Here is a 27,211-nt window from a genome sequence, read left to right on the forward strand (position 1 = left end):
TTATCTTTAAATTTTGCGTTTACTAGTAAACGCCCGTTTACTTCATTTACGTTAACGCGGTCAAAATGGAAATTTCATATGTCTACTCGAGTAAACGCGTGTTTACTCTGTGTGCGTTTTCTCTGTGTCCGTTTGGTCGTTAGTAAACGGCCGTTTACTTCCGATTTCACAAGTTTAATTTTACTTACACGTAAAAGTAAACGGGCGTTTACTACATATTTCTAAATTGATTTTTACGTGCACTTGAAAGTAAACGCGCGTTTACTTTTTCGCGCTAACTTATTAATATTATAAAATAATCGTCGTTTCCATTTGTACATTTATTTATGTTGTTAAAATGACTTAATATTTTACGTATATGTTTATTCAAAAATACTTTTTATTAGAAATATAAACATATATTAATTGCAAATAAAAATCAGTTTCAAAAACTTTTTACAGTTCTGTTCAAAATTTACATGTACAAATATCGACACACTCTCATTAAATGCAATAGTCAAAATGTTGATCGAAAATGGACAGATATATATTTTGAAGTACCTTATCAGGTGATATATTAGGTCAGTGTATCCAGGATACGAGGACAATCTGCGTTAACGCACGTTTACTAAAAACAGTAAACGGGCGTTTACATTTTTTTTTACAAAATTAGAAGACACGAAGTAAACACGAATTTCCCAGTAAACGCCCGTTTACTCTTTTCAAAATTAAAAGACGCGCGGTTTTCGCGTTAACGCAGAGGTAAACGCGAAAGTAAACGACCGTTTACTATTTATGTCTACTAAAATTTCGGAGTTAACGCGGAGTTAACTCGGTGTTTACATGAAGTGCACGCGAGTAAACGCAGCGTTTACTTTTTAGTAGATATAGGAAGATGTGGTGTGAGTGCCAATGAGACAACTCTCTATCCAAATAACAATTTTAAAAAAGTAAACCATTATAGGTTAAAGTACGGCCTTCAACACGGAGCCTTGGCTCACACCGAACAACAAGCTATAAAGGGCCCCAAAATTACTAGAGTAAAACCATTCAAACGGGAAAACCAACGGTCTAATAGGCCCGGTTACGTGTAACGCTTGGTCTGCACTCAACTGTATATCTTTGTTTGAAGCTTGTTAGAGAGTATCTTTGATTTCCTTTTTTCTTCACTTCGATAGTTTTTGTTTATTTTTTTTCAATGGCTTCTCATTTAGAAGTGCTTGGTCATTTTACTTCCTTTCATGTTATTTAACAGCTGTATTAATAAGCATCTTATTTAATATTGCCTTTCTAGTATCCTTTATTCATGTTATTAGAGCTAAGTATTTATTTACAGTTAATAAGAAATTAACTCTTTATTCAATCCCCAAAATATATACATTAAAATATATATTGCCAAAAGTGAAAGTAAATATATGTATCTGATAAAACATATGTTGATTAGTTTAAGTTTTTTATACAAGTGTCATCTAGCCAATCAGAACACCTGTTACAAAATATGTATCATCTGGTTCCTGTTCATACAGAAGTCATAGATAACGGTTGAAATTTTGCGGACAAATGCTTTTATTGCGATCTTTTTGCTGGGTTGATGCAAAAGCCCCAAAAAAGTATTACTAGCCACAATGGCGAGTTCTATTAAATCTGGACTTGTCAAATACAATTGCATTTGTCGAATTCGGAGTGGAGGTTTCATAATCTGGATTGAGGAATTTCCTCGCGGAGTAAAAGACCCTTTGATGGCATTTGACTGTTATTTTATGCTCTATGGTCAGGTTGTTGTCTCTTGAACACATTCCCAATTTTCATTTTCACTTTTATAAAACATTCAGTTATATAACACATATATGTATGACTCAAATCTATGGCGGGTTCCAAATCTATGGCAGATTCCAAATCTATGGTAAATGTGACGTTACAAACGTCAAAAAACTCAAATCTATGGCAGATTTTTGTTTTCTCCAAATCTATGGCAGATCTTCGGGAGAGAGTAACATATAACGTCACAATTGAATAACGCCATATTACATCTTCGCCGCCGCTAACGATGGCGGAACCCATAGATTTGAACACCATTCAAGATGAAGTTATTTTCCTGACAAAAAGTTGCCGGTGGTTTAAAGGAAGATGTGACTTACTATTCCGAAAAAGAGGGATAAGATGTGCAGTACCGGTCAATGTCCGCGATGAATAAGGGCACCGCTATTTTCGGTATCGCATATTTTTTATAAAGGAGTTTTGATTTATTTTTTACGCTTTGTCTACGCTCTCGCTACGATGGTACAGCGACCTTTGCGATCTAACAACGACCTTAGTGCGCTCTCACTACGCTTCCACTTCGACCTGGTTTCACCACGACCGCACCACGATTGTTTTGAACATGTTCAAATTTGGCCATGCTCATCACGATATTGAAGACCTCACTACGACCTTACTGCAATCTACACGATCGTACTTCGATCATCAAAATTTGCATTTTTTTTCAAAGATCGAAGTGCGATCGTGGCCTAGTGGGACTGCGGTATTAAATCCACATCAAATAAAAAAGTCGAATTAACGATAATGCTGAAATAAATATTATTTGAAAATTCAAACTGTTAAATTTTATTTGTTACTTTTTTTTTGGTTGTTTTTTTTTTTTATAAAAAGCAGTCTTTTTGTTTGTTAAAGGACTTATCAATGTAGTTGGTTTAATGAACGGGTTAAACAGATACCATGCTTAGATTAAAAACGGTTTATATTTACGTACAGAGCACATCATTTCATCTTGAAGTCTGTATTAAGGTTGATGAATTTATTATTTATTAATTTTTTTTGTCGAACACTATGGAATATTTATTTCACAAATATTTATAGACATGTTCACGTTGTCGTATATTTCCTCTTTCTTAAGACATGTCATTGGTCGAAAATGTACTGCATTGATTTCCATTTGCAAAAAAAAAATTAATGCCATAGATTTGGAAACAATAATAATCCGCCATAGATTAGGAAACTACAAAACTTGCCATAGATTAGGATTGTAAAAAATCTGCTAAAGATTTGGAATGGCATGACGTCACATTTACCATAGATTAGGAATCTGCCATAGATTTGGAACCCACCATAGAACGAGTCCTACATATATATTCAACTTTCTTTAATTTGAAGTTTCATATGACTTTAATTTGAGACCCTATGGACCAAACGTGAGCATGAAATAAGTTACGTGTTTCCCTTGTTCGTTCGTACATATGTACGTCTAAACAGTTAGTTTCCGTTTTCTAACTTTATTTTGCATCAATCATAATGTACCATACATAACAGATCGAGAGCGAGTTTGAATGGCGTATATTTAAGCGTTCTTGAATAACGACTCTTTATACCGTAATATGGAAGAGAGGGCATTCTCTATTTATTTGGTTAAATCCAGTAGTACACAGAAGGTCTGAGTAAAATCATATATTTAAGATATCTATATGGAAATAACGCATTTGGATTTGTAAAAAAAATGGTAAGATCCCAGAGAGATAGGTTAATAAATGTAACGGAGCTTGAAGAGAGTTTTACAAGGACAAATATATCGTAATCAAGAAATGTTGTAGAGGCAACGGCACACACGTCAAAAACTGTATGAGCAGAATGAGAGATGTACAGGAGCTCAACAAAGATGCCCGAACATAGCTATAAAAACTTCATCTGAGTGGACGCTGATATGTTATTACAATTTTCACAGATCCTATCTTGAACATATTACTACCTGATTTGAATTGTCTACGCATAGATAGCAATATACATACATTTAACCATCCTCTTTAACTTGCTTTCTTACAAATTTTGAGATTATTGTCATAAATGTGCATATGTATGTACTTTCCATAGATTTATTATTAGTAGTGATAGGTTAAAGATAATTTATATGTATCCATGGCAGCAGCCAGTATATATTTACTAAATATTTAGCAAAAAAGGGGGTACAGATGTTACGTATTTCCCCACAATTTAGCCAAAAATACATGTAGAACTTCAGGGGTCAAAATACAGGATTTACCATTCTGAAAAACCTAAGACCATCCCAGTTTTTGTTGTGTTTAGTGTTGTTAAGTTTTCTTTTGTCGATGTTGTGTTAGTAGAGTGACGTTTGTCTTTTAGTCGATTATCGTTTTTCGGCATGACTGAGTAGTTTTGTTTTGATCCTTTGAGTTTGGAAGTTCCTTTGGTATCTTTAACTTCTCTTTAACAATTCTATCCTTGTGTTAATGTAAAATGAAGAAGTACAATGATTATTTATTGTTGAGTTTTTTTTGTACAGTTAAGCATAAACAGTGCCAATATATTTTTGCGGAAGAAATGCTATGAGAGTTAAACAGCTCAAGCTCTAAACACCGTTTAGAGGATCGTGTATCAGTCATATGTACGCGTAATTGACCGAGTAAAGGTTGAAGTGTGGTCGAATTTGGTCACGTAGAGATCGGATATATTGTCGAGGGATGACAATAAAAGAAGTCGCAGTGATCTGGACGAGACTGGGTATGGTCAAGTTATTCTGGACAACAGACCAAAAAAGTTAGCATTGATTGAGATATAAGTCGCAATGATCGAATGGCGACCAAAGTTGAACTTAATACGATTTCCCCACAATCAGTCCGACTGCTTCTACCTATCTCTTCTCGAGTGACTGGCTTCTCGATCCTTACCCGAATGTTTTCACATGTAAAACAATCTCGGATATAATGTCAAATGATCAGCAAGGTAGACCCCCTTAACGTTCTTGTCGAACGAGTCAGACCTGTCTTCAAATTGCTTTGTATGTCTTGATCGGGATAGATGGAGTTGATCTGAACGGCGGTATGAACCTAGCTTAGCAGTTAGGACAATTATGACTTAAATCATTCCCAACCTTTCTTTTGTAGAATGGAACATTTTGGTTTAGTTTCATAGAGATTCATACACTGCTACATATTTGTATGTCAAGCAACCAAATGTCTTTAGACGAAGATGAAGATCTGAAATTTCTTACCAAATACACCTGCTTGTTTTAAAAAAGAAAAGGTTTGATTTCCCAGTCAAATTATTTTGTCGTATTGACATTTATTTACCAGACACCCTTACTCATACCAATAATCAACATGTAAGCTTAATACTCACTGCATGATTTAACGTTGAACTGTGAAAGAACTTTATAATGGGAGAGTTGGTGACCTTCCATACAATCTATCAGGTCTTTAGAAACGGTAGAAGACTCCTTGAGAACGGCTAATAATACATCGAAGCAATCTTGAGGTCTTTGAATTAAAAGGTCTAAAATGCATTTGTTGCGGTCAATTTGTCTGGGATGGTGTTCTATTTCTGCCCTGTCTTCTTTCCTTAGGATACATCTAGAAATCAGTAGATCAAGGACCTCATTATCTAGAATGGTGTCTTGTATTATCTGATCATAGAAAGGGTACACTCTGTAGTGAACTGGAAAAAGAAGAAAAAAACATATTGTAATAATGGCAGTCTAGTTAGATATAAATGATAGTTTTGACAACTGTAGTGTCCTGTTTTTGATCATAATAGTGTACAGATTGACCATATGCACATTTTGTCCGCTATGGTGTCTTTTTAAAATGAGAATAGAAATCAACCTTATGCAACATTGTTGACAATACAAGAGGAGCATATGGTCGTCTTGCGCTAATAATCTCCAATGGATATTTTTCAAAAGTTACCATGTATATTTCATTTTACCATTTGTAGGCATTACGTTGGTAAGGAATACAATATTTTAAGTTGTAAACAAAATACTTACTAGTTCAGTAACAATAGACGTAAGACTAACCTCCCCAATATATAAAAAAAAACTCAAATTAAAAAGCATACAAGACTAACAAAGACCAGATCTTCCTGACTTGGGACAACCCTCATACCACCAAATCATGGTACGTCACATCCGGTTGCAAAAACAAAAGTAGGCCTTAAAAAATATTCCCTTGAATTTGATAGTTGTAGAAAATTAACCCTGCATTTCAATGCACATAAATTTTTCTGAGTCGTAAATATGTATGTTGGATGTCTGAAGGCATCATTTTTTTTTATTTGATGGTCTTATAAAATATTTTGGAACGTTAAGGTTTCATAGCTACCAAAGCAGGTAACCAGTAAATAACAGTGTAAAAATTGGGTTGTTTACTTCCGGTGATGATTATTTTCTTATATGCAATGAAATGTTGTGTGAAATTTTCACTGTATCACTGGAAAGGATTAAACTTTACACATGCAAAGTATTTCTTTGGTTGAAATAAAGGTAAATACTGTACAATTTTTTAAAAGTACCAATTTAACAAAGACTAATAGGGAAAAATCAATGGTGGTATTACACCTATTTAGGGAAACTACATGTGCACACGTGACCTTATTGTACTTTCATTTTTAAAAGTTATTAATAAACCAGTTCATACATTGTAAACATGGACTATTAGGAATGGATTGAGACACAGAAAGCACGTTTGAGGTAAAATTGCCTTGAAATGGGGGTTTACGGGTGTTTTCTGAGTCAAATGGGTGGACAGACAAAGCTGTATTTAGTTTACTGTGTTGAATTTTAAATGACCCTAATAGTTTTGTTTATACAACATGTGAATTTTTTATTTCAGTGTTCACATGATCTGAAGAGCATTCTGTTGAAAAATCCTATATGTGAATTGGTCTGCAGATGACACTTCAGCATTAAAGTAAGTATCAACTATCATCATGTTTTTTGTTTTTTTTTTGGCCGCAAAAGTTTACAATTTGCCATTGTGCCGTCTACATTTTGCACAGACAATAAATCATCTAAACACTTATTTACCCTGGATTTATACACATCAGAATCCAGTCTCACATACTTAAACTTTATTATTCTTACCAATTATTTTTTGTACCAGCATTCCAAGGGACATAACCCTTTCTAAAAACATTTTGAGGTATTTTTCATTACTCTTTCTGCCCATTTTCTAATGTAAATTACAACAAAGTGGACTCTTTGTGTAAATCTATTAGAAATATACTGTTATGAGTAAATAAAAAGACTTTGATACCAGTAACAATAAAAGATTGACTGAAAGGGAACCGTTATTTGTCACACTAGGCGAACAGACTAAAAACACGAGTTACACATAAGGGCTTCTAGAAACTTCCGTGTAGACTGTTAACATTTATAGAGACAGTTCTTTCAGTTAGAACACTTTAATTATTGATTTAACATTACATTTATTTCTTTTTTGTGGGGAACTAATCACATTTGTTTGATTTTTTAGACAAAAGATATCAAGTTTTGATGAAAAAGGAAGGAAGGAGGAAAAATGGACCAAAACAGACCAAAACAGACCTTCAAATGAACTTTAAAAGGTGCAATAAAATTGTTTATCATCTTAAAGTTGTCTTTTGTATTCTATTTAATTGTTTGAATGCATAGATCATGAGTTTCTTATCAGATATTAGTCAACACTGCATTTTATAATGATACACTGAAATTAGGATTTTTCGTAGAAATTAGACTGAAATTGCCGTAGGATAAGGCCTTACATTATAGTGATTTTCTCTGAAACTATAGCACTGTCTGAGACAAAACTTGACAGTTATGCTTGAAATAACTTGCAATTGGAGGGAAAACAATTACATTAAGTTTATTTGACATTAAATGTTCTTTAGGTGTAATACCACCAAATCATGGTACATCCGGTTGCATACAAAAGTAGGCCTAAAAAAATATTCCCTTGAATTTGACAGTTGTAGAAAATTAACCCTGGATTTCAATGCACATACATTTTTCTGAGTCGTAAATATGTATGTTGGATGTCTGAAAGCATCATTCTTTTTTTATTTGATGGTCTTATAAAATATTTTGGAACGTTAAGGTTACATAGCTACCAAAGCAGGTAACCAGTAAATAACAGTGTAAAAATTGGGTTGTTTACTTCCGGTGATGATTATTTTCTTATATGCAATGAACTGTTGTGTGAAATTTTCACTGTATCACTGGAAAAGATTAAACTTTACACATGCAAAGTATTTCTTTGGTTGAAATAAAGGTAAATACTGTACAATTTTTTTAAAAGTACCAATTTAACAAAAACTAATAGGGAAAAATCAATGGTGGTATTACACCTTAAATGAGATATTTAAATTTATCTTTTTTGTCGTTGTTTCTTCTTTGCTAGCTTTATTTTCATGTATTTTTTTCTCTCTATATTTTATCAAAGATAAAGATTTCGTTTACATTTCATGAAAGATAAAGATTTTTTGTCCATTTCGTCTCAAATGATATGAGTGTATATCATGTATATTATGTTTGATTAACTCCATTAGATTAAAAACAATTCCATTTGCAATTTTTCTTTACAGAAGAATTATTGTCCAATTATCATTATTAGTTTAAGTACATTTTTATTTTATTTAGGAAAATAGATGCAAATATGGTTACCCATTGAGATCTAGATTGATTTCAGGACATATTTGTGCCCAAGTTTTTTTTTTTTTTTTTTTTTTTTTATCTAATTCCCATTTATCCACCATGTTTGGGGTGGTGACCTTTTATGTCATTCCCCAATTTCAACAACATTTCAAAGGTATGTCTTGTTACATTTTTCTTAAATGATTACCCAGTGTTGTCATCATTTTAAATTCTTTCAATGTAAAATACTTGTATTTAAAACTATTGCTTCAAAAGCAAAATCTGATAATTGTTTTTATCTATAGATCTACAGATTATAGTTTTATCTAAATACTGAGTTGGACGTTTATTATTTTGTATTACATACATGAAATCGTTGAACAATTCTGCAAACTAAATATGCAGAATTTGGAAGACAATAGTTATGATAATATCCATATTTATTTTTTCCAATAAAGTATGTCGATTCGTTTAGTTTCATTCAACGCAAATGGTATGGCAGATACGTCAAAACGAAATACATTGGCGTCAGAAAAAGAATTTTGAATGTATATTTTTGCAAAAAACTCAATATATAAAATTAGTAGAAAATGAACGGGAAAAAAATGAGGAGGGTTACGTTTTTGGTGTAATGGGCCTTGCGTTTCCCCAGGGGTAGCAATTTTGGTGAAACCAAATTTATATATAAACATAAATCACAATAAAAAGATGCAGAGGAAAGGACATTAATAGTTGAATTCAAAGTAGACTCAAACAAAACTTTTCAAATTTTTAATGTCTACGCCCCTGAAAATGGCATAGAAAAAAAGCATGTCTTTAACATGTTAAATACGTTAAAAATAAATAAAAAAAAATGATATTGTGAATTGCGTTATGGGAGATTTTAATTGGTGCCTAAATAGGGAATTAGAAACAAAACATATGCCACAGCGTGAAGATGTAGGAAATTATGAACTAAATATTTTCATTGAAAACAATGAACTGATGGACATTTGGCAGCTCAGATATCCAAACAAAAACATTGCACTTGCTCACGGGGTCAATCATACTCAAGAATAGATGATATATTCACTAGTAAGAATATTGATTGTAGATTAAACAATGCAAACATTGTTTTTTCCCCTTCAGTGATCATGACGGCATCACAATTACTATGAACATCGTCGAACCAGAAAGATGCCCGGTTGAAATAGAAAGGCTGGGGAAAAATTACTATACATTGTAAATAAAACTCCACCTGAAGCAAAAACAAAAACGTTTATGTGATAGTTAAATTACAAAAGATGATATGTTCAAAGCAATTACAGGTTGAGCTTACGCAAATATTTAAAGATACATTTCTTGATAAAATACTTTCAGAGTCGCAGAAACCTAGAATGATAAGCTTACTATATAAAAGTGGAGAGAAGGAGGATATTGAAAACTTGCGACCTATAACATTTTTAAATGTAGACTATAAATTTGCTCCAACAAATCTGGCTGAAATTTTGAAATTTGTCTACCATCATTTATAGAAACAGATCATAAAGGGTTATATTAAGGGCAAAATATTTTTGATTTTGATAGAATCAAACAAGATATTTTCGCTTTTATAGATACGGAAGACGCAAAAGGATCCATCCTTTTTCTTGACCAAACAAAAGTTTTTACAATGCTGAATGGGAATGGTTAGATGCATAAACATTTCAAGCTGAAATTTTTCAGAAATGGGTTTACATGTTTCTAAAAATGCTAAAATTTGTTTAATGATCAACGGTTTTCAATGAAGATACATCCCAATTTCTAGATCAATCAGTCAGAGCTGTCCAATATCGCCGATGTTATACATTTCACAAGCAGAAAGATAAATTTACTCAACACTAACAACGAAAATGAAAAGACAGAGGTTAAGATTAACATATTTGCAGACAATACACCTTTTTTATAGAACAGAGGGATCAATCGAGGAAACATTTAAGATTTTAGAAATATACGAGAAAGCATCGGGAGCTAAGATAAGTTATGAAAGGACTGTTGAGGTATATTTGTGTCGTTGGAAAAATAAAACACAAAAATATAGAAAAATAGGTGGTCAAGTGAACAAATTAAAGCATTGGGAGTCATGCATGGATACAATGTTGATATAGAAGCTATATGGTTGTACATGTTATACATTTCACAAGCAGAAAGATAAATTTACTCAACACTAACAACGAAAATGAAAAGACAGAGGTTAAGATTAACATATTTGCAGACAATACACTTTTTTATAGAACAGAGGGATCAATCGAGGAAACATTTAAGATTTTAGAAATATACGAGAAAGCATCGGGAGCTAAGATAAGTTATGAAAGGACTGTTGAGGTATATTTGTGTCGTTGGAAAAATAAAACACAAAAATATAGAAAAATAGGTGGTCAAGTGAACAAATTAAAGCATTGGGAGTCATGCATGGATACAATGTTGATATAGAAGCTATATGGTTAGAAAAAATAAAGAAGATTACGGCGTGTCTTTAGGTTTGGTAATATCGTGACCTACCATTGAAAGGCATGGTCTAAATATTATAATCATTGATTAAATCTAAAACAGGGTTCGAAATTGAAATGAGAGGTATACCTGAAAAATATAAAAAGAAATAGACAATGTCATGTGGAATTTAATATGGGAGGGAAAAGTAAATTCAATTAAAAGGGACGTGTGTTGCTAACTAGTAGAGGAAGGAGTGATTGGGTGGATCCATATAGACTTCTTGATTAAATCCAAACAAATCAAAAGTATGCAAAAGATTTTAAGATCAAAAACTGTTAACTGGAACACACATGACACAGTAGCCAAATGTTGGCTACAGAAAATTGATATCAAATATAATTGTGATAATTCTTTAACGAAGTGTTTGGATTTACGAGGATTACAAATGGAAAACTTTCCAAAATTCCTAAAGCAACAACTTTTTTGAAACATAAACATTTAAAACAACAAAAAAACTATTGTTTTCGCTTACTTCGGAAAAAGTGGAATTCATACAATAAAAGATATTTGGGACGAAGAAACGAAAAATATCAAAAGCTACAACTTTATATACAATATCCTTTAAGATAAAAGAAACTTGATTTCGGAATGGACAAGGCTAAAATTAGCTATTCCAAAATTGCGCAAGGACAGACTAAAAAACGCTCACGTTGATCCCGAACCATAAAAAAAAATATCAATTGATACCATATGCAAAACGGGAACTGGGCAGTTTAATTGAATCTATGGATAAAGCATTGTCTTATGAAAAAAAAATTGAAGCTGCAATAAAACTTATAATAAATCTTAGTCATTAGTAAGTGACTTATCAATTTTTACTTACTTTCCTTTCCATTTTAAAACATTATACATCCAACAATAGAAATATGAAATACATGCGTTTACAATGTCGAGCATGTTACCTACTAAATCACTGACAGACACGTCACAACGTAATGCAGGTGTTAAAATTCCAAAAATGTCAATTATAAGCAAAGGTTTATTATTGTGTAGATTGTAGTGTGTCTTTTGTTGACTTGTGATGCATTTTAATTACGATAGAATGTTATTAATATTTTATACGCATACTATGTCTCTGTAATTAAAATGAATGTATTATTTATGTATGCAAAAAATATAAAAAAAACAGATTTTTTTATCATATTGTCTAACGTTTATCCCTGGACGATGATTCATTGTAAACACCGGCCCCTTGTGGATACTTCCCTGTGTTACACAAGGTAAATGATAGTCAAGTGATTTTCAATACATGTATCTGAAATATAAAAAAATATACAGTTGACCGTTGTCTATTAACTTCACTTATTATTTCTTTTTCTACACTTAATTGTTAGATTGATAATGTACCTATCAGTTTGATGAGTAAATCCCATTCTTCTGTTCTAAGTTTGGCCTTTAGTTTATCTTTATGATCACGGATCGCTTTGATAAAACCACCTTTATATTCTCTGTCGATGAAGTGTTCAATAGACCTGGGTACAGTATAGAGGATATTAAAGGCTGCTTGTAAAAGGTGGTCTCCTTCTGTTGGTATTCTGTAAATATAAATATCAGATGACGATCCCTCTGAATTGAATTAAAGACTTACTGTTAACATGCAAATTAGTCTAAAGTTTCAACTTCAATAGACCATGACATAGTGGGCAGAACTAAATAATATGTACTAAATAATTAGTACCAATGTTTTTACCACATATCATGGATTTATAATTAGTGGTGGCGCTTTAAATCTCAACATGTAAACTTTAGTCATATAAAACGAGTTTCGTACTTTATTTGGCCTTCAACGTCAACTTCGTACTTTATTTCGCCTTTCTAACCTTTTTTGGTTCGAGCGTCACTGATGAGTCTTTTGTAGACGAAACGCGCGTCTGGCGTATATACAAAATTTAGTTCTGGTATCTATGATGAGTTTATTTCCTGTAATTTTGATTTCTCAATTATTGAAATTACTAAACTAATTTTTGTATATAAACTGAAAAAAGTTCTGTATGCACATATCTATATTTATCAAATTATAGTTTAAAACCCGAGCAGATAACAATTAAGTGAATTGATCAAGATTGAGATATTTGACATGCCTTCCCATTGATTAACTTAGCTGTGTTCCTTTAAAACAGTTGTTAAATGATTCGTTCCATGTAATGTTATCGTTCAGAATCATTTATTTCTTATAACGTCTAGTGTACGTCTGATTAAAATTCTGTCATCACTTTTTGCCTTGCACTTGCATTGTCCGGTGGCTTAAGTTCTAACATCGTATTAGTGTAAGGGAAGACAATTATTCAAGTTTAATGTGACCTTAAGAGAAGTTTTAAAGTGTATAGTCTATGACAGAGAGGACAGGGCCAGATAACCTCTATGGGAATGGTATGTCCTGGAGGTAATATACAGCGGAATACCAAATATTATTGATTCTCTATTTCTGCTTCCCTTACACTGCCCTTATCGTAATTTAACAGATTGTTGACGATGCTGCCAACAAGGACTGCACCGAAACTGCAAAGCTTAGTCTTGCGTTTTGAAACCGTCAAGACGAGACGAAAACTATTTGAATTTTTGTTCTTCTAAAAAAACCTATGTGAATTATTGTTTCATTCAAAAAAACAAACTATATGAATTATTGTTCCACTCAAATAGAAATGTGATCAATCAAAAGAATAAACACCCTGAAATATATCCAATGCTGAAATGATGGACAATAATGTGTTGAATTGTAACACTGCATTAAAAAATATTCCTGTCGCATATAAATCATGGAGCAAAAGCTAAAGTATGTACATTATTATACCAGTCGATATATTTACCAGGGATAAGAGACGGATATATATCCATCCATGTCTATGTTTTATGGTTTTTGTTTTTATGTTTTACCCCCTCCCAAAAAAATAAAAATATACATGTTCCACTGTATATCTCTGAAAGTCTCTTACTGTAAAACATGTTCATGTCAATCAACATTTTGGAATTTTAACGTTTGTCCTCTTAAATTTTGTTAGGACTAGTTTAGATCATTTGATCCTGCAACTTGGTGAACTCTGCGAAATTTTAATGTTCTGATTGTTATGCAGTGTTTGGAGAACTTAGAAACTATCTTTAATTTTTAGCATAATTCATAAATGTGTACTTCACTTCTTATTCTCAATTAAATACTGCTATAAACGAGTTCATCAAATAGAAAACAAACTCTGTGATCTGTCACTGCAGAAGGTTTTTACTACTTTAATAATTTTCATTCTAATGCAATATTTGTGTAACAATTTTTTTTATTGGCTAAAAGTTGCCGTCAAATCCACAGGTGACCAGGCGTAACTAAGAAGGGACAACCATTTTGAAATAATTGAATCAACAAATGTTCGATTACTACTATATAATCGAAAAAAAAAAAAAAACATCTACCTCGAATTTGCCGTTTTAATGTTATTTTATTTGAATTTGAAGGGTACAGGTAACGTAATAACCTCAAGTTTGTAAGTTTTCATTTGTATGACGTCACATTTATCCATGACGTCTTTACGCCAAAATCATTCATGAAGTTTCGCGGATTTTTTTATTTGTCAAATGAAGACATTTTTCCAAGTTTTATCGTATTATTTTATTTTGAAATGCATTAGAATCGGAATAACAGTACTGTAGTTGAAGAGTTGCCACCGTCAATTTTGATTTGACGGTCGCAAATCTCCGTTTTACTGTCTCCGCTACGCGTCGCCAGTAAAACTGCATTTGCGACCGTCAAATCTACAATTGACGGTGGCCAATCTTCAACTACAGTACTGTTATTCCTTAAATGTTGAGTTTATAACCAACATAATAAATCACTGGTATAGTAAAACAACTTACGATTGAGCCTCAGTTGACCCCATAAGTGTACTTCTTCCTTCAAATTCTGCTATAAAAATAATAAATCCTCATACTTATTATTTAGTTCTACACAGTTACTTATTACTTTGTAGCAACTCAAGAATCAAGCAAATATATATTTAAACTCCTTTCTTGATCAATACATTATTTGCCGAAAAAAAATTGTGGTAGCAATAAATAATATAAAAAATATACCAAGCTCAAAAGATATTTGTTTACTGTTCATAGAAGAGGGACGAAAGATACCAAAGGGACAGTCAAACTCATAAATCTAAAACAAACTGACAACGCCATGGCTAAAAATGAAAAAGACAAACAGACAAACAATAGTACACATGACACAACATAGAAAACTAAAGCATAAACATAGTTTATATCTATTATAGGATTAACCTGAAACTGAGAAAGTACTAGGGGCTTTAGCGACCTTGGCTTTCCATGAGTGTCTCACTCCGTCCTGCAACTCAGAAAGGGTCATTCACGGACAGTAACTGACATTTACGAAAATCTAACAGGAAACTGCTCGGACGTCGCCCAGAAGCCTTGGCGTTGTCTGTTTATATTTGTTTAATGAGTTTGACTGTCCCTCTTGTGTCTTTCGTCCCTTTTTATAACCACTGGGTCGATGTCTCTGCTGGTAGACAATTTGCTCCCGAGGACATCATATGACTAGTAGCAAAACTTAATTGCAAGAACTTACAAAGATCTAACAGGAAACTTGCTCGGACGTCGCCCAGTAGCCATGGCGTTGTACGTTTATTTTCTATTTATGAGTTTGAATGTCCCTCTGGTGTCTTTCGTCTCTCTCAAATAGCAATATTGACTATTTGTAGATCCTAGTTACCAAAAAATTGTTTATATGCAAAACGTCGCTCTATTATAGTTGCACCCGCAAATTAAAAAAAAATTGGAAATATGTATATTGGACATATATGATGCCCCCACTTGCATACTATCAAATAAAGTTATAAGTGGACATAACTGAAGAGATGCTACCCAAATTTGTACTTGATCCGTGATTTGTGGTAATTAGAATTGAGTAAAGGTACATAAAATTTGGTTGAGACAAATTAAAGTGAGAAACTTTGGGACTTTAGATGTAAAGACGGACAAGTGTAAAACTTAATACCGCTTCTTCTAGGACAGGGGCATAAACAGAATGAACGTGGTCATTGAAGGGCAATAACTCTGATTTCAGCTGATATGTTAAGCAGCAAGTATATAAGAGGATGGTTTAGCAATTTATGGTGGTATGGGAGTCTAAAATAAAAATGATATAATTTGTTCACACTTGGCAAAAACGTAGTATTTATTGATGAATGTTCAAAAATATAATAAAAACGGTAGGTCACCGTACATTTTCGCAAGCTACAGGTTGTGACAAAATGATACATTTTGTATGGGAAAAACATCATTTTGTGATTAGAAACTCAACAAAATGATAGAATTAAACAATAAATTAAAAAAAGATAGCTCTCAGACAATGCTTTTAGAATATCATAAGAAAAAATTGGGTCACCGTACGTGTTTTCCGTCTAAAATACAAAATAGGAAAATTCCATGTAGATTCCTTCATAAAATGCACTGTTTTAGAGTTACCTCCTCTGAAAATGCCAGTTTGAAACATTTAAAAAAAATATATAATCTACACTCTTGTAAAAATATTAATATTCATAAGTTATATTCTTATAAATTGGTTCTTTTAAATGAAAATTGACGTTAAATATCTGCATTCCTGCATTCAATTTTGATAACTTTATATAAAATCTCGACCTTAGGTTCTCTGTTGTTTACAATCCAAGATGGCGAAAGACACCCATACCACCTTTATGGTCAACGTTGGTTCCAATCCTGTCAATGTTGTCAAAGGACAAGATTTATTTTAAAGCTAAGGGAATATATCATAGATGACAGATTACTGAAACCAAGTATGCACTGAATAAGCGCTTCTGCAAATAAGATATTCTAAGGACATATTGAAAATTGTTGGTGTAAAATGAACTGATAGTTTTAGAGGGATAGACTTACAATTTTTTTTTACATTTCCTGAGGTTGAAATTTGAAATTTTTGTATCGATTTTAACTAACTCTTTTTGTATTTGTAAAGAAAATATATAACATCAATAAATACCTGTCTCAGAACTAGACATTGACGTTAAATCTGCCTGACTATTAAGATATGGATCCTTGTCGGCCTCATCTACTGCCTGGACCACATCTTCACCAGCTTCTGCCATTCTAAGCAGTCTCCCTCAATGTTGTCTCTCTTGTATAATAACTGGACAAACTGCACACATGGCTCTGTAAATGTGGGTAAGGATATCCATGTTGTCTAAATATTCAAATATAAATTCAAGATTATCATTTTTAAGATAAGATAACTCAAACATTTATGACTTTTATAAAGTTTATGATGAGTTTTTTGCTATGATTTTTTAATGAATACAAGAAGATGTTGGTTTTTGTCAATAAACAAAGACAACAGTAGTATGCCGCTGTTCAAAACTCATAAATCCATGGACAAAAAACAAAATCGGGGCAACAAACCAAAACCGACGGAAACGCATTAAATATAAGAGGAGAACAACGACACAACATTAAAATGTAACACACACAGAAACGGACTAAGCATTAGACAAAAATCCTATGAGAACAACAAATATAACATCAACACCAAATACGTGAATTTGGGATAGATAAGTACCGTGACACGTCTTATAGTAATGTGAATTCACACTCAAAAATAAGAGAAAACAAACGACACAACGGGAACACAACGTCAAAATGCAACACACACAGAAACGAACTATAATATAGCAATGGCCATATTCATGACTTGGTACAGGACATTTTTAAAGGAAACAATGGTGGGTTGAACCTGGTTTTGTTGCATGTCAAACCTCCCGCTTTAATGGCAATGTTAAATATAACATTAAAATGACAACATTACATGACAGGATTACAATACAAATAAATGGGAGAAAAATAGGACAGAGAATAAGACAACAACCCGATGACACAAATAACTAAGATATCTAGAAGCAACATATAGACTTCAACAACTGACAGTTTTCCAAACAATATGTCAAGGAGCCAGCAACCAAATTAAACAAATAAACACTATTTATAGGGCAGAAAAGACATATTGCCTCTCTAACATGTCAAGGCTAGGTGAGCTTAAAAGAAACAGTATACCCAACTTGGTCATATAGCATGTCTATGAAAAGTTATCTAAACACTTAAGTAAAACGCCCACTTGATCCTCTAGCAAGTCTTGTCAGCTAAACAATCAAGTAAAATGCCCACTTGATCCTCTAGCATGTTGAAGTCTTGTCAGCTAAACAATCAAGTGACACGCCCACTTGATCTTCTAGCATGGCTTGGTCAGCTGAGCTAAACAATCAAGTGAATAGCTCACTTGATCCTTTAGAATGTCTAAGCTAGGTGAGCTAAAACATCAAGTGAATAAGTAACTAGGTCCTATAGCATGCCTAGGCCAGTTGAGCTAAACAAGCAAGTGAATAGCTCACATGTCCCCTTAGAATGTCTAGACTATGTGAGCTAAATATTTAAGTGAATAGCTCACTTGGTACTCGAGCATGTCTAGACTAGGTAAGATAAAAATTCAAGTGTAAAATGTATAGAGTCAGAAGCTAGTTTTATCAAATAGCTCTATAACATGTACAATTAAATCTATGAATCCATAACTTGACACAGAGAAATGTCCTGCTAACTTGTTGTTTTGAAAATGCAAATGTTGTAATTAAAATCATTATAGTAAGACGTAAGACTTTTTATATGTAGGTTATGCAAATATTCAAAGTCAATGAACCATGACTTGAAGTTCATGGCTAAACAATCTCCATGGTAATAAGATGTACTAATGCGAATACAATTGCATACCAAATACCACTGAACTATCATTTGTTGTTCCCTTTAAACAAACCAAAACACAAACACAAACACAAACTATGTAAAAGTAAGACTTAACATGATTATCATCATGATCATTAAATGGTTCATCTTAAACAAACCTACTCAGAAACTAATTAATGAAAACTAAGCAAAAGTGTCAAAGTCAATAGTCCATGACTAAAGAGGCAGGTCTAAATAATATTGATGGAAATAACATAAAATTAAGTCAATGCTTATAAAACTGCATACCAAATATCATTGACCTTATCACAAACTAATACATGTAAGCAAATTTATCAAAGTATCATAGTCATTAGATCATGACTGAAAGAGCTTGACCAAATAAATTACGAATTAAGGATGTATTCTTCTGACTTTTCAGTCTCGTTCAGTCTCGTCGAAATCTCGTTCTTGAATTATTTCCAAAACATGTGATACAAGTGAAAAATATCAACGTATTTTAAAAATATTATAATTAAGCATAACTCTGTGAAAAAATTGTTTATTTACAATGAACTGTTTTTGAGTAATCCAATTTTCAAATCTTACGATCAATCAAGTCAGTATTTTTAGCCAAAATTTTGAAAAAATAGGTGAGGAATACAAAAAATGATTTTACAAGAATCATGTACATCCCATATCGTTTTGGTCTTTTCAAATTTCATAGATATGTATTTTTTTAATCATGTGTAATAATGACCATACCTCTTGGTTCTTTCAAAAAATAACTTCTTTAAGTAATTTTATTTTAATAACCCCCACTTATTTCAAGACCACCGAATAGTAAAAAATCATTACATGATTTGTAACTTATAGATGAAATCTTGAGGGTTTACCGGAAAAAACTTCAACTGCTGGGAAAAAAATCAAATAAAAAAGTATCATTGATTATGTAAATTCTTAATTATAGCATTCTTTTTTCATCAAAAATAGAATTAACAACTGAATGATTGCAACCAAGGCATAAACCTTGCTACTTTAAAGATTCGAAAGGTTCATTCTTTGACGGGAAAGGGCCCCCTCTTAGACAGTCAGTGGGCCCCCCACTTATGAAAATTTGGAGATGCACCACTGTAAATAATAAGAAGACTCCTAAATAATAACTTGATTATAAAACAAATCAATTTTTATTTTGATATAATCTGTATGAGATACCGAAGAGACATGTATTGTCGAAATGCGAAATGCGCATCTGTTGCAAGAAAATTGGTACCGTTAATTTTATTATATAAACCAGTTTGACTGACACTACGAAGAGTAAGAAAATTAAGCTAGCTATATATAATTCATTCTTGTCAATACTGTTGAATTCTGTTGAATTAAACATTTAAAGCATACTTTCACGAAATCAAAATAGTAGACCCCAATTCATTGCACTTATCTGAATTGAGTTAAGATATAATCTTAAATTCACAAAAATAAACCATCACTAAGATGATTAATAGGGTATCAAAACTGATGACGATTTGTTACATATCAATATATTAAAGGAAAGGAGCACATGCTGGCACTCTAAATTGATGCTTCCAACATTCTGTTGTCATTGTGTGCCAATATTGCTGTCATTTGTAATATGTAATGGATCTTGACATAAAGACACTGAATTATTATTCTCCTTTATAGATATACATACTAAGGTGAAAATATGGTCGGTGTTGGTTGATACAGTCAAATTATTGTATTATAGGAGTCAGCCCGAGGTACCAAAACTACTAACATTTTGTTGCGAGAAAATATTTTGAATAAAAAGAGGACATGCTTGCAATCTTAATGTGACTTACCTAATAAGACTATTTACCGGATTTGAAATAACATTAGCAACACGACGGGTGCCACACGTGGATCAGGATCTGCTTAACCTTCCGCAGCACGTGAGATCACACCCATTTTTTTTTAAATAGGATTCATGTTACGTAGTCTTTAGTTTTCTATGTTGTGTCTTCTGAACTATTATTTGTCTTTTGTCTTTTTATTTTTAGCCATTTTTAGCCATATCAGTTAATTTTGGACCCATGAGCTTGACCATTGTTAACTGTCCCTCTGGTATCTTTCGTCCCTCTTTTAATTGATGCAGACACAATTATATAGTCATTGTTTTTCCACAATGGCTGTAATTTGTATTTTACAATCTAGTCTGACATAAAAATATTTCTGATTTTTTTAGGGCGCTTTACAAATATGGTCGAATTGGTTAATACAGTCAAATAACTTTGTTGTACTAGTCAGCCTTTAGTACTGAAATTTTGTTACGTGTGAGTTTATTTAACAAAAAGAAGACATCCTGGTACTCTAAATGTATGCGAACAAAAATTAGTAGTTATATTTGTGTTCTAATAAAAAAAAAAGTATTAACCGATATGCTATCAGGCTACTTGTGGTAATTTGTGGTCGATACAGTCAAATAGGTTTGTTTGAACCAGTCTGAGATGTGAAAACTATGTGTTTTATTTTGTGATGATTCAATTTTTTGAATAACAAGAATGTGCCCAAAGTACACGGTTGCCCCACTTGCACTATCCTTTTCCATGTTCCATGGACTGTAAAAATTGGGTAATAATCTAATTTGGCATAAAAATTAGAAAGATTATACTATTGGGCACATATGCACTAAGTTTCAATTTGATTGGACTTCAGCTTCATCAAAAACTACCTTGACCAAAAACTTTAACCTGAAACTCCCCCTTTCATTTTCTATGTTCAGTGGGCCGTGAAATTGGGGTCAAAAGTCTAATTTGGCTTGAAAATTAGAAAAATCATATCATAAGCGACAAGTGTACTAAGTTTCAAGTTGATTGGACTTCAACTTCATCAAAAACTACCTTGACCAAAAACTTTAACCTGAACGGACGCACAGACGAACGGACGCACAGACGAACGGACGGACGCACGAACGGAGGAACAGACCAGAAAATATAATGCCCCTCTATTATCCTAGGTGGGGCATAAAAAAAGGACATACTTGCACTGTTTATTGGTGCAGAAAAAGTAATATTAGTTACCTCATCATAAACATGATGTATATTAGTAACTGCGTGTACAACAGTATTGCTTTCGATTATAATGATTATTTTATATGAATTAAGTACTATTCATTTTCGGCATTGTTTATCAATGTTATCTGAAAACCAAGTGTATAAGACTAACGCGATTGTTCAAACCGACAGAATTTAATAATAAAATTGATATGTACTGGTTTATACGATTTAAAGAATTTAAATGTATTGGAATATATATTCAAGGCCTGTAAGAATTGTAACAAATAACTTTTTTTTAATTATCGACTTAAACTACGTCAAGGCAGATTACGGATGAATGTGTATCAAATGCACATTTTTATGAGTACTTTTTCACAAATACATGTATTTAAGCTGGTTTCATTGAGTAAGGGAAAAGGGGGAGAAATATGAGTTGTGCGTAATTACTTATTAGAAGCTAAGAAGAGATATACGACTTTTAGCAGAATTATATGGTATAACCAATCAACAGTATTGACATTGCATTTGATTATACTACTTAACAACATACTTTTGTTCTTTATTGACTGTTTTTTTTTACCAAACACTTTCCGAGTAATAGAACTTTATTTCTAATGAGTATTTGTATATACTCTAATTCATGAGCCGTTTACTTATATGATAGTACGGATAAGTATCTGCACTTGAGATCTAGAGTTTTATTTAATACATATTAAATAAGAATGTTCTGAAATGATTTTTGATTTAACATTTACGAGGAACTTTCAAATCTGAATATTTTAAAGTCAAAAATGTATGAGAACCAAAACAGTAAAGAGCGTGATGACTAAAAAGGATCCAATCTAATCGCTTAGTCCATCTAAGGCCAATGTTGCCTATGAGAGTTGGGAACCTAATTTTAGAATAATTTAAAGTATTGAGAAGGTTTTTAGAATGTTTTAAAATTTAAATACTTGATGTTATTGTTAAAAGATGATAAATTAAAAAGACGCATAAAAAGCCTTCCTTTAAAAATGTTAATGTTACACGGTTATAGTTTTTACATTATATTCTTACAAATGATCTGCAGTGATCCCAACAATTCTACTCTTCTTCTAAATAGTTTTTCAACGTCTCACAAATCTTTGCAAATATGATACTCACCGAAATAAAGACAGATGATTTAAAGATTATTTCTATTGTCAAGGATTATCTATCTCAATCTTAAAAATGTGTTTTGATTTAAAACTATAAAGCATATTGTTACTGAGGAGACCTCCACCGGGTATATTTTCTATAGTCAATCATAAAATATACAAATTATATTGATCCGTATGCCGTAATTTTGTATAGCAACAACATATTCATACAAAAGGTAACAAAACGTTAGCGTGTATGAATATATCATATTACGCTGGTACATATAAAGCTTCAAACTAGAATCGACATCAGGACAAACATACTTGTACAAGATTTGCTGCACAAAAAAGTTGTTAGCACTGATGTGTTGGCTTGTGCAATTAATTAATGATAAAAAAATATTTATACATTGACCCTATTGTACAAAATCTCTCTTTGATTTTCAATAATAATCGTATTTAAGTAACGGTTTACACTTTTTGTATATTCGAAATTAAATACACTATAGATAGAAAAAGGCTGGAATCTTATTTTAAAAGATAGGGATACATTTGAACATGGCATGGAAAGATAGAGAGAGTTAACGACTAATTTTCGTCGTTTTTACTTGATATAAAAACAAATTTCGATATTCGAGGTGAAGGAAATTTAAAGATAAAGACCAAAATGTAAGAAAATAACAATGGAACAATAACAAAACACAAATCCGACTGAATCATGGCTAACGAAAAAAGGTCGATCAATATTGAAGAATGAAACTGAAAATTGAGCACTAAGCTGTGATGACTAGTCACCACTATAACTCATGCACGCTTGACCACAATAACGCATGCACGCTTGATCATAATAACTCTGTGACAATCATGACACGCTAGACCTTAATAACTCCATGACAAACATGGCACGCTAGATCATAATAACTCCATGACACACATGACACGATGAATCACACAAACTCCATGACACACCTGACACGCTAGACCACAATTTGATGCCCTGGGTGCATAACTGTATAACTTTCAACGAGGTCCAATCAAAGGTCGACTTTTCAGACACATTTTTGGTTTATTTGTCTGATATTTTTGGTTCATTTGTCTGAAAGGGCGTTCGATTGGCTTAGTGAGACAAACAAGTACATGTCTAAGTTTGGACAATGGAACAATAACAAAACACAAATCCGACTGAATCATGGCTAACGAAAAAAGGGCGATCAATATTCAACAATGAAACTGAAAATTGAGCACTAAGCTGTGATGACTAGTCACCACAAAAAATTTTGCACGCTTGATCACAATAACTCTGTGACAATCATGACACGCTAGACCTTAATAACTCCATGACAAACATGGCACGCTAGATCATAATAACTCCATGACACACATGACACGCTAGACCACAATGTGATGCCCTGGGTGCATAACTGTATAACTTACAACGAGGTCCAATCAAAGGTCGACATTTCAGACACATTTTTGGTTCATTTGTCTGATACTTTTGGTTCATTTGTCTGATAGGGCGTCCGAATGGCTTAGTGAGACAAACAAGTACATGTCTAAGTTTGGACAAAATGGGATGTAAAGAGAGAGTCATTACAAATACTTAATAAGTAACATAGAATGATATTTTAACTCATGTTATATTATCTGTTTATGTCTTACAAGAATAGATGTCTGTTTGTGTACATTTATCAATTCTCAATTTTATCCGTCATAATCACTCTAGAAAAAAAGCGTTACACTAAAAAACAAAGAACATAAAAACACACGTTCCAAGCTAGACACTATACTAGAATTTAAAAAAATAGTTGAAGGAAAAAGAAGAATACTTACGCATCTGAGTCAACTATGTATCTGTAAATAACAATGCAGGAAACTTTGCAATGACCCACGTCTGAAGTACTATATAATGTGTCCTTGTTAATGCACAACAGATGAATGAGAAGTGTGTCTTTCTCTATATGCTTTGCGCATGCGTATATACACATTTTTACTTTGTCATTCTCAAGTATTTAAACATTTCAAGCATTGTTTGCAGGACAATTGGTTGGTAATGTTATATGTCTACTGATACTTCCCACATGAACTAATACGGAAAAGATAAGGAACACATTCAAAACGGAAAATTTAAAAACATGTCGATCTTTGTGAATTTGTATCGAAAATTAAGAAAAAAAAACAAGGAAATAGAAAAACAGGGAAAAATATAATGCAGTTACATAAAATATAATATGCATTCATCATATACTTAATAAGGTGATAATTTTGTCCCGGTCCCGGACATATGAAAATGTATATTGATAAATACTAATGTAAATTTGTTTTTAATAATAATTTTTGCCACTATCGGGACATAATTTTTTTATGTAAGTCATTAAATGATGTCCTATTACTTTTTTTTTTAACTCTAAAGACCAATAATTCTTATTGGTGGTAAGTACTTTAAATTTCCTTTGGTTACCTTTAAAAATGCAATGACTAAGTCAATGCAAAATCTGCTTAGGTATAAATAGAGACATCAAATATAGTTCCAGGTACATTATAAAATGAAATTTTACGCTGAAAATAAGATGTAATTGTATTGTATCTTGTATTGTATTCCAATTGTCTAAGTCCAATGAGCCTGTACCGCTTAACTTAAACTTGTTTTATGCAAGGCAACACAAATATGTGTAATGAATTTAAACTATGTTGGACAATATCGGTCTCGCTGTTCATTTTGGTTGTTTTCTTTGCTTACAATTTTTTTCTTTTTACTATTTGCTAGTCAACACTCGTCTTTTTAGGGCACATGTACTTCTCCAACAAGTAATCTATACATTATTTATGAAGTTTGTCCGTCACAATGACCTTTACATGGTCCTTAACATTGTTATTGGTGTTGAAGTCTGTCTGTCATGATAAACTTTACATTGCACCTGGTGTTGAAGTATGTCTTTCATTATGAGCTCTCGATGACACCATACGGTGTATCCTTGTCGAGCAATATGTGTCAAGATGAGCTCTACATGGCATCATACTGTGTTACTTGTGTCCAGGTCTGTCTGTCATGATGACCTCTACATCTGACCTCGAATGCCGTATTTCCGCCATGGAAAATTACAGGCACGATTCTATTGATGTTAGTATTGCAATTTTTGGATGCATATGTTAATATTTTCAAACATACAATGAGATGTGTGAAAAGCGCTGTAAACAGACGATGTTATACAGTGTACTTGGGCTAGCTATTTCGGATAGACTGAGCTCACTGATAAAAATGAGTACTCTCAAACTTACTATCAACAAAAAAGTGATAAATGCAGCATTGTTTTGCACTTCAACTATGTACTTTTTTGGCTTGATAAATATTTTCATATGAGCGTCACTGGTGTGTCTTTTGTATTCTGGCGTACTAAATTATATTCCTGGTACCTTTGATAACTATTCGACATTCAACTCAGAAAGGTTGCATAAAACGACCAATCACAGCTCCGCCAAACTCAGAAATGGCTGTTACCATTTAAACTAATAAAAGAACCATGCCCGCTGACTAGTTGCGTATTAGTTTTGCACGAAATTGGAAAGAAAATAGTTGTCCATTAACCATTTTAAATGATGACAATCATCATATCCACCTGATTAAAGGTACACCTATTTGTTACATAAAATATTTTGACGATATACAGGGTACGGTAGATGAAAATCCGATAAATGCCGTACGACGTGGCATTGAAGAGACATGATACAATGAGCCCTCGATACTGCCTCAAAGTTTAGATCAGTTACCTAATATGCCAGCCTATTTAACCGACATATATCCACGTTCAATCGACTCACTTTGACCTATTTTATTCCAACCATGAATTAAGTAAAAAAAGAAAACGCACAACAATCCTGCCTTTAAAAAATGTTTAGTGTTACTCGGACATATTTTGGACATTATATTCTTACAAAAGATCTACTGGGATTTAAAAAAAATGCTATCAACATTGTCGGACAAAAAGTGCATTCATCTTCTTCTGAACATTTTTTCAACGCCTCACAAATCTTTGTTAATATGACACTAACCGAAACAAAGACAAATGATTTAAAGATTACTATTATTGTCAAGGAGTATATATCTCAATCTCCCAAGCTGTTCTTGGATTTAAAGTTTGTAAAGCATAATGTTATTGAGGAGACATCCACTGGGTAGATTTTTCTATAGTCTATTATTAAGTATACACATGATATGTACGAGTAGGCCGTCTTATTGTATATCAACTACACATTTTTACAAAAACTAGCAAAACGTTAGCGTGTAAGGATATATCATATTACGCAAGTGCATATAAAGATTCAAACTAGAAACGACATCTGGACAAACGTATTTGTACAAGTTTTGCTTTACAAAATGTTTGTTTACACTAATGTGTTTGCTTGTGCAAAACTAATATTCACATATATTCATGCAGTGACCATGTTGTACAAACATTGTA

At 32.5% G+C, this 27,211-nt stretch overlaps 1 protein-coding gene and 1 long non-coding RNA gene across 2 annotated transcripts in view; one reads left to right on the forward strand and one right to left on the reverse strand.

Moving 5' to 3' along the window:
- The window catches only part of LOC139499375 (uncharacterized), a 36,776-nt gene extending 12,081 nt beyond the window's left edge, over positions 1-24,695 (reverse strand). Inside the window, exons 1-5 of the mRNA XM_071288057.1 lie at positions 24,585-24,695; positions 16,878-17,078; positions 14,726-14,774; positions 12,233-12,420; positions 5,107-5,421 (exon numbers count right to left, since the gene is read on the reverse strand). Of these exons, the coding sequence (XP_071144158.1) occupies positions 5,107-5,421; positions 12,233-12,420; positions 14,726-14,774; positions 16,878-16,983 (658 nt within the window). The 5' untranslated portion in view covers positions 16,984-17,078; positions 24,585-24,695. The remainder of the gene's footprint in view (positions 1-5,106; positions 5,422-12,232; positions 12,421-14,725; positions 14,775-16,877; positions 17,079-24,584) is intronic.
- Positions 6,594-7,357, forward strand: LOC139499356 (uncharacterized). Its single transcript, XR_011658163.1, has 2 exons — positions 6,594-6,674; positions 7,239-7,357. It is a non-coding gene; the product is annotated as an uncharacterized lncRNA (long non-coding RNA).
- Positions 24,696-27,211: the final 2,516 nt, after the last annotated feature.

The sequence above is a fragment of the Mytilus edulis genome, chromosome 12 (genome assembly GCF_963676685.1).
Source record: "Mytilus edulis chromosome 12, xbMytEdul2.2, whole genome shotgun sequence".
NCBI classification, from domain to species: domain Eukaryota; kingdom Metazoa; phylum Mollusca; class Bivalvia; order Mytilida; family Mytilidae; genus Mytilus; species Mytilus edulis.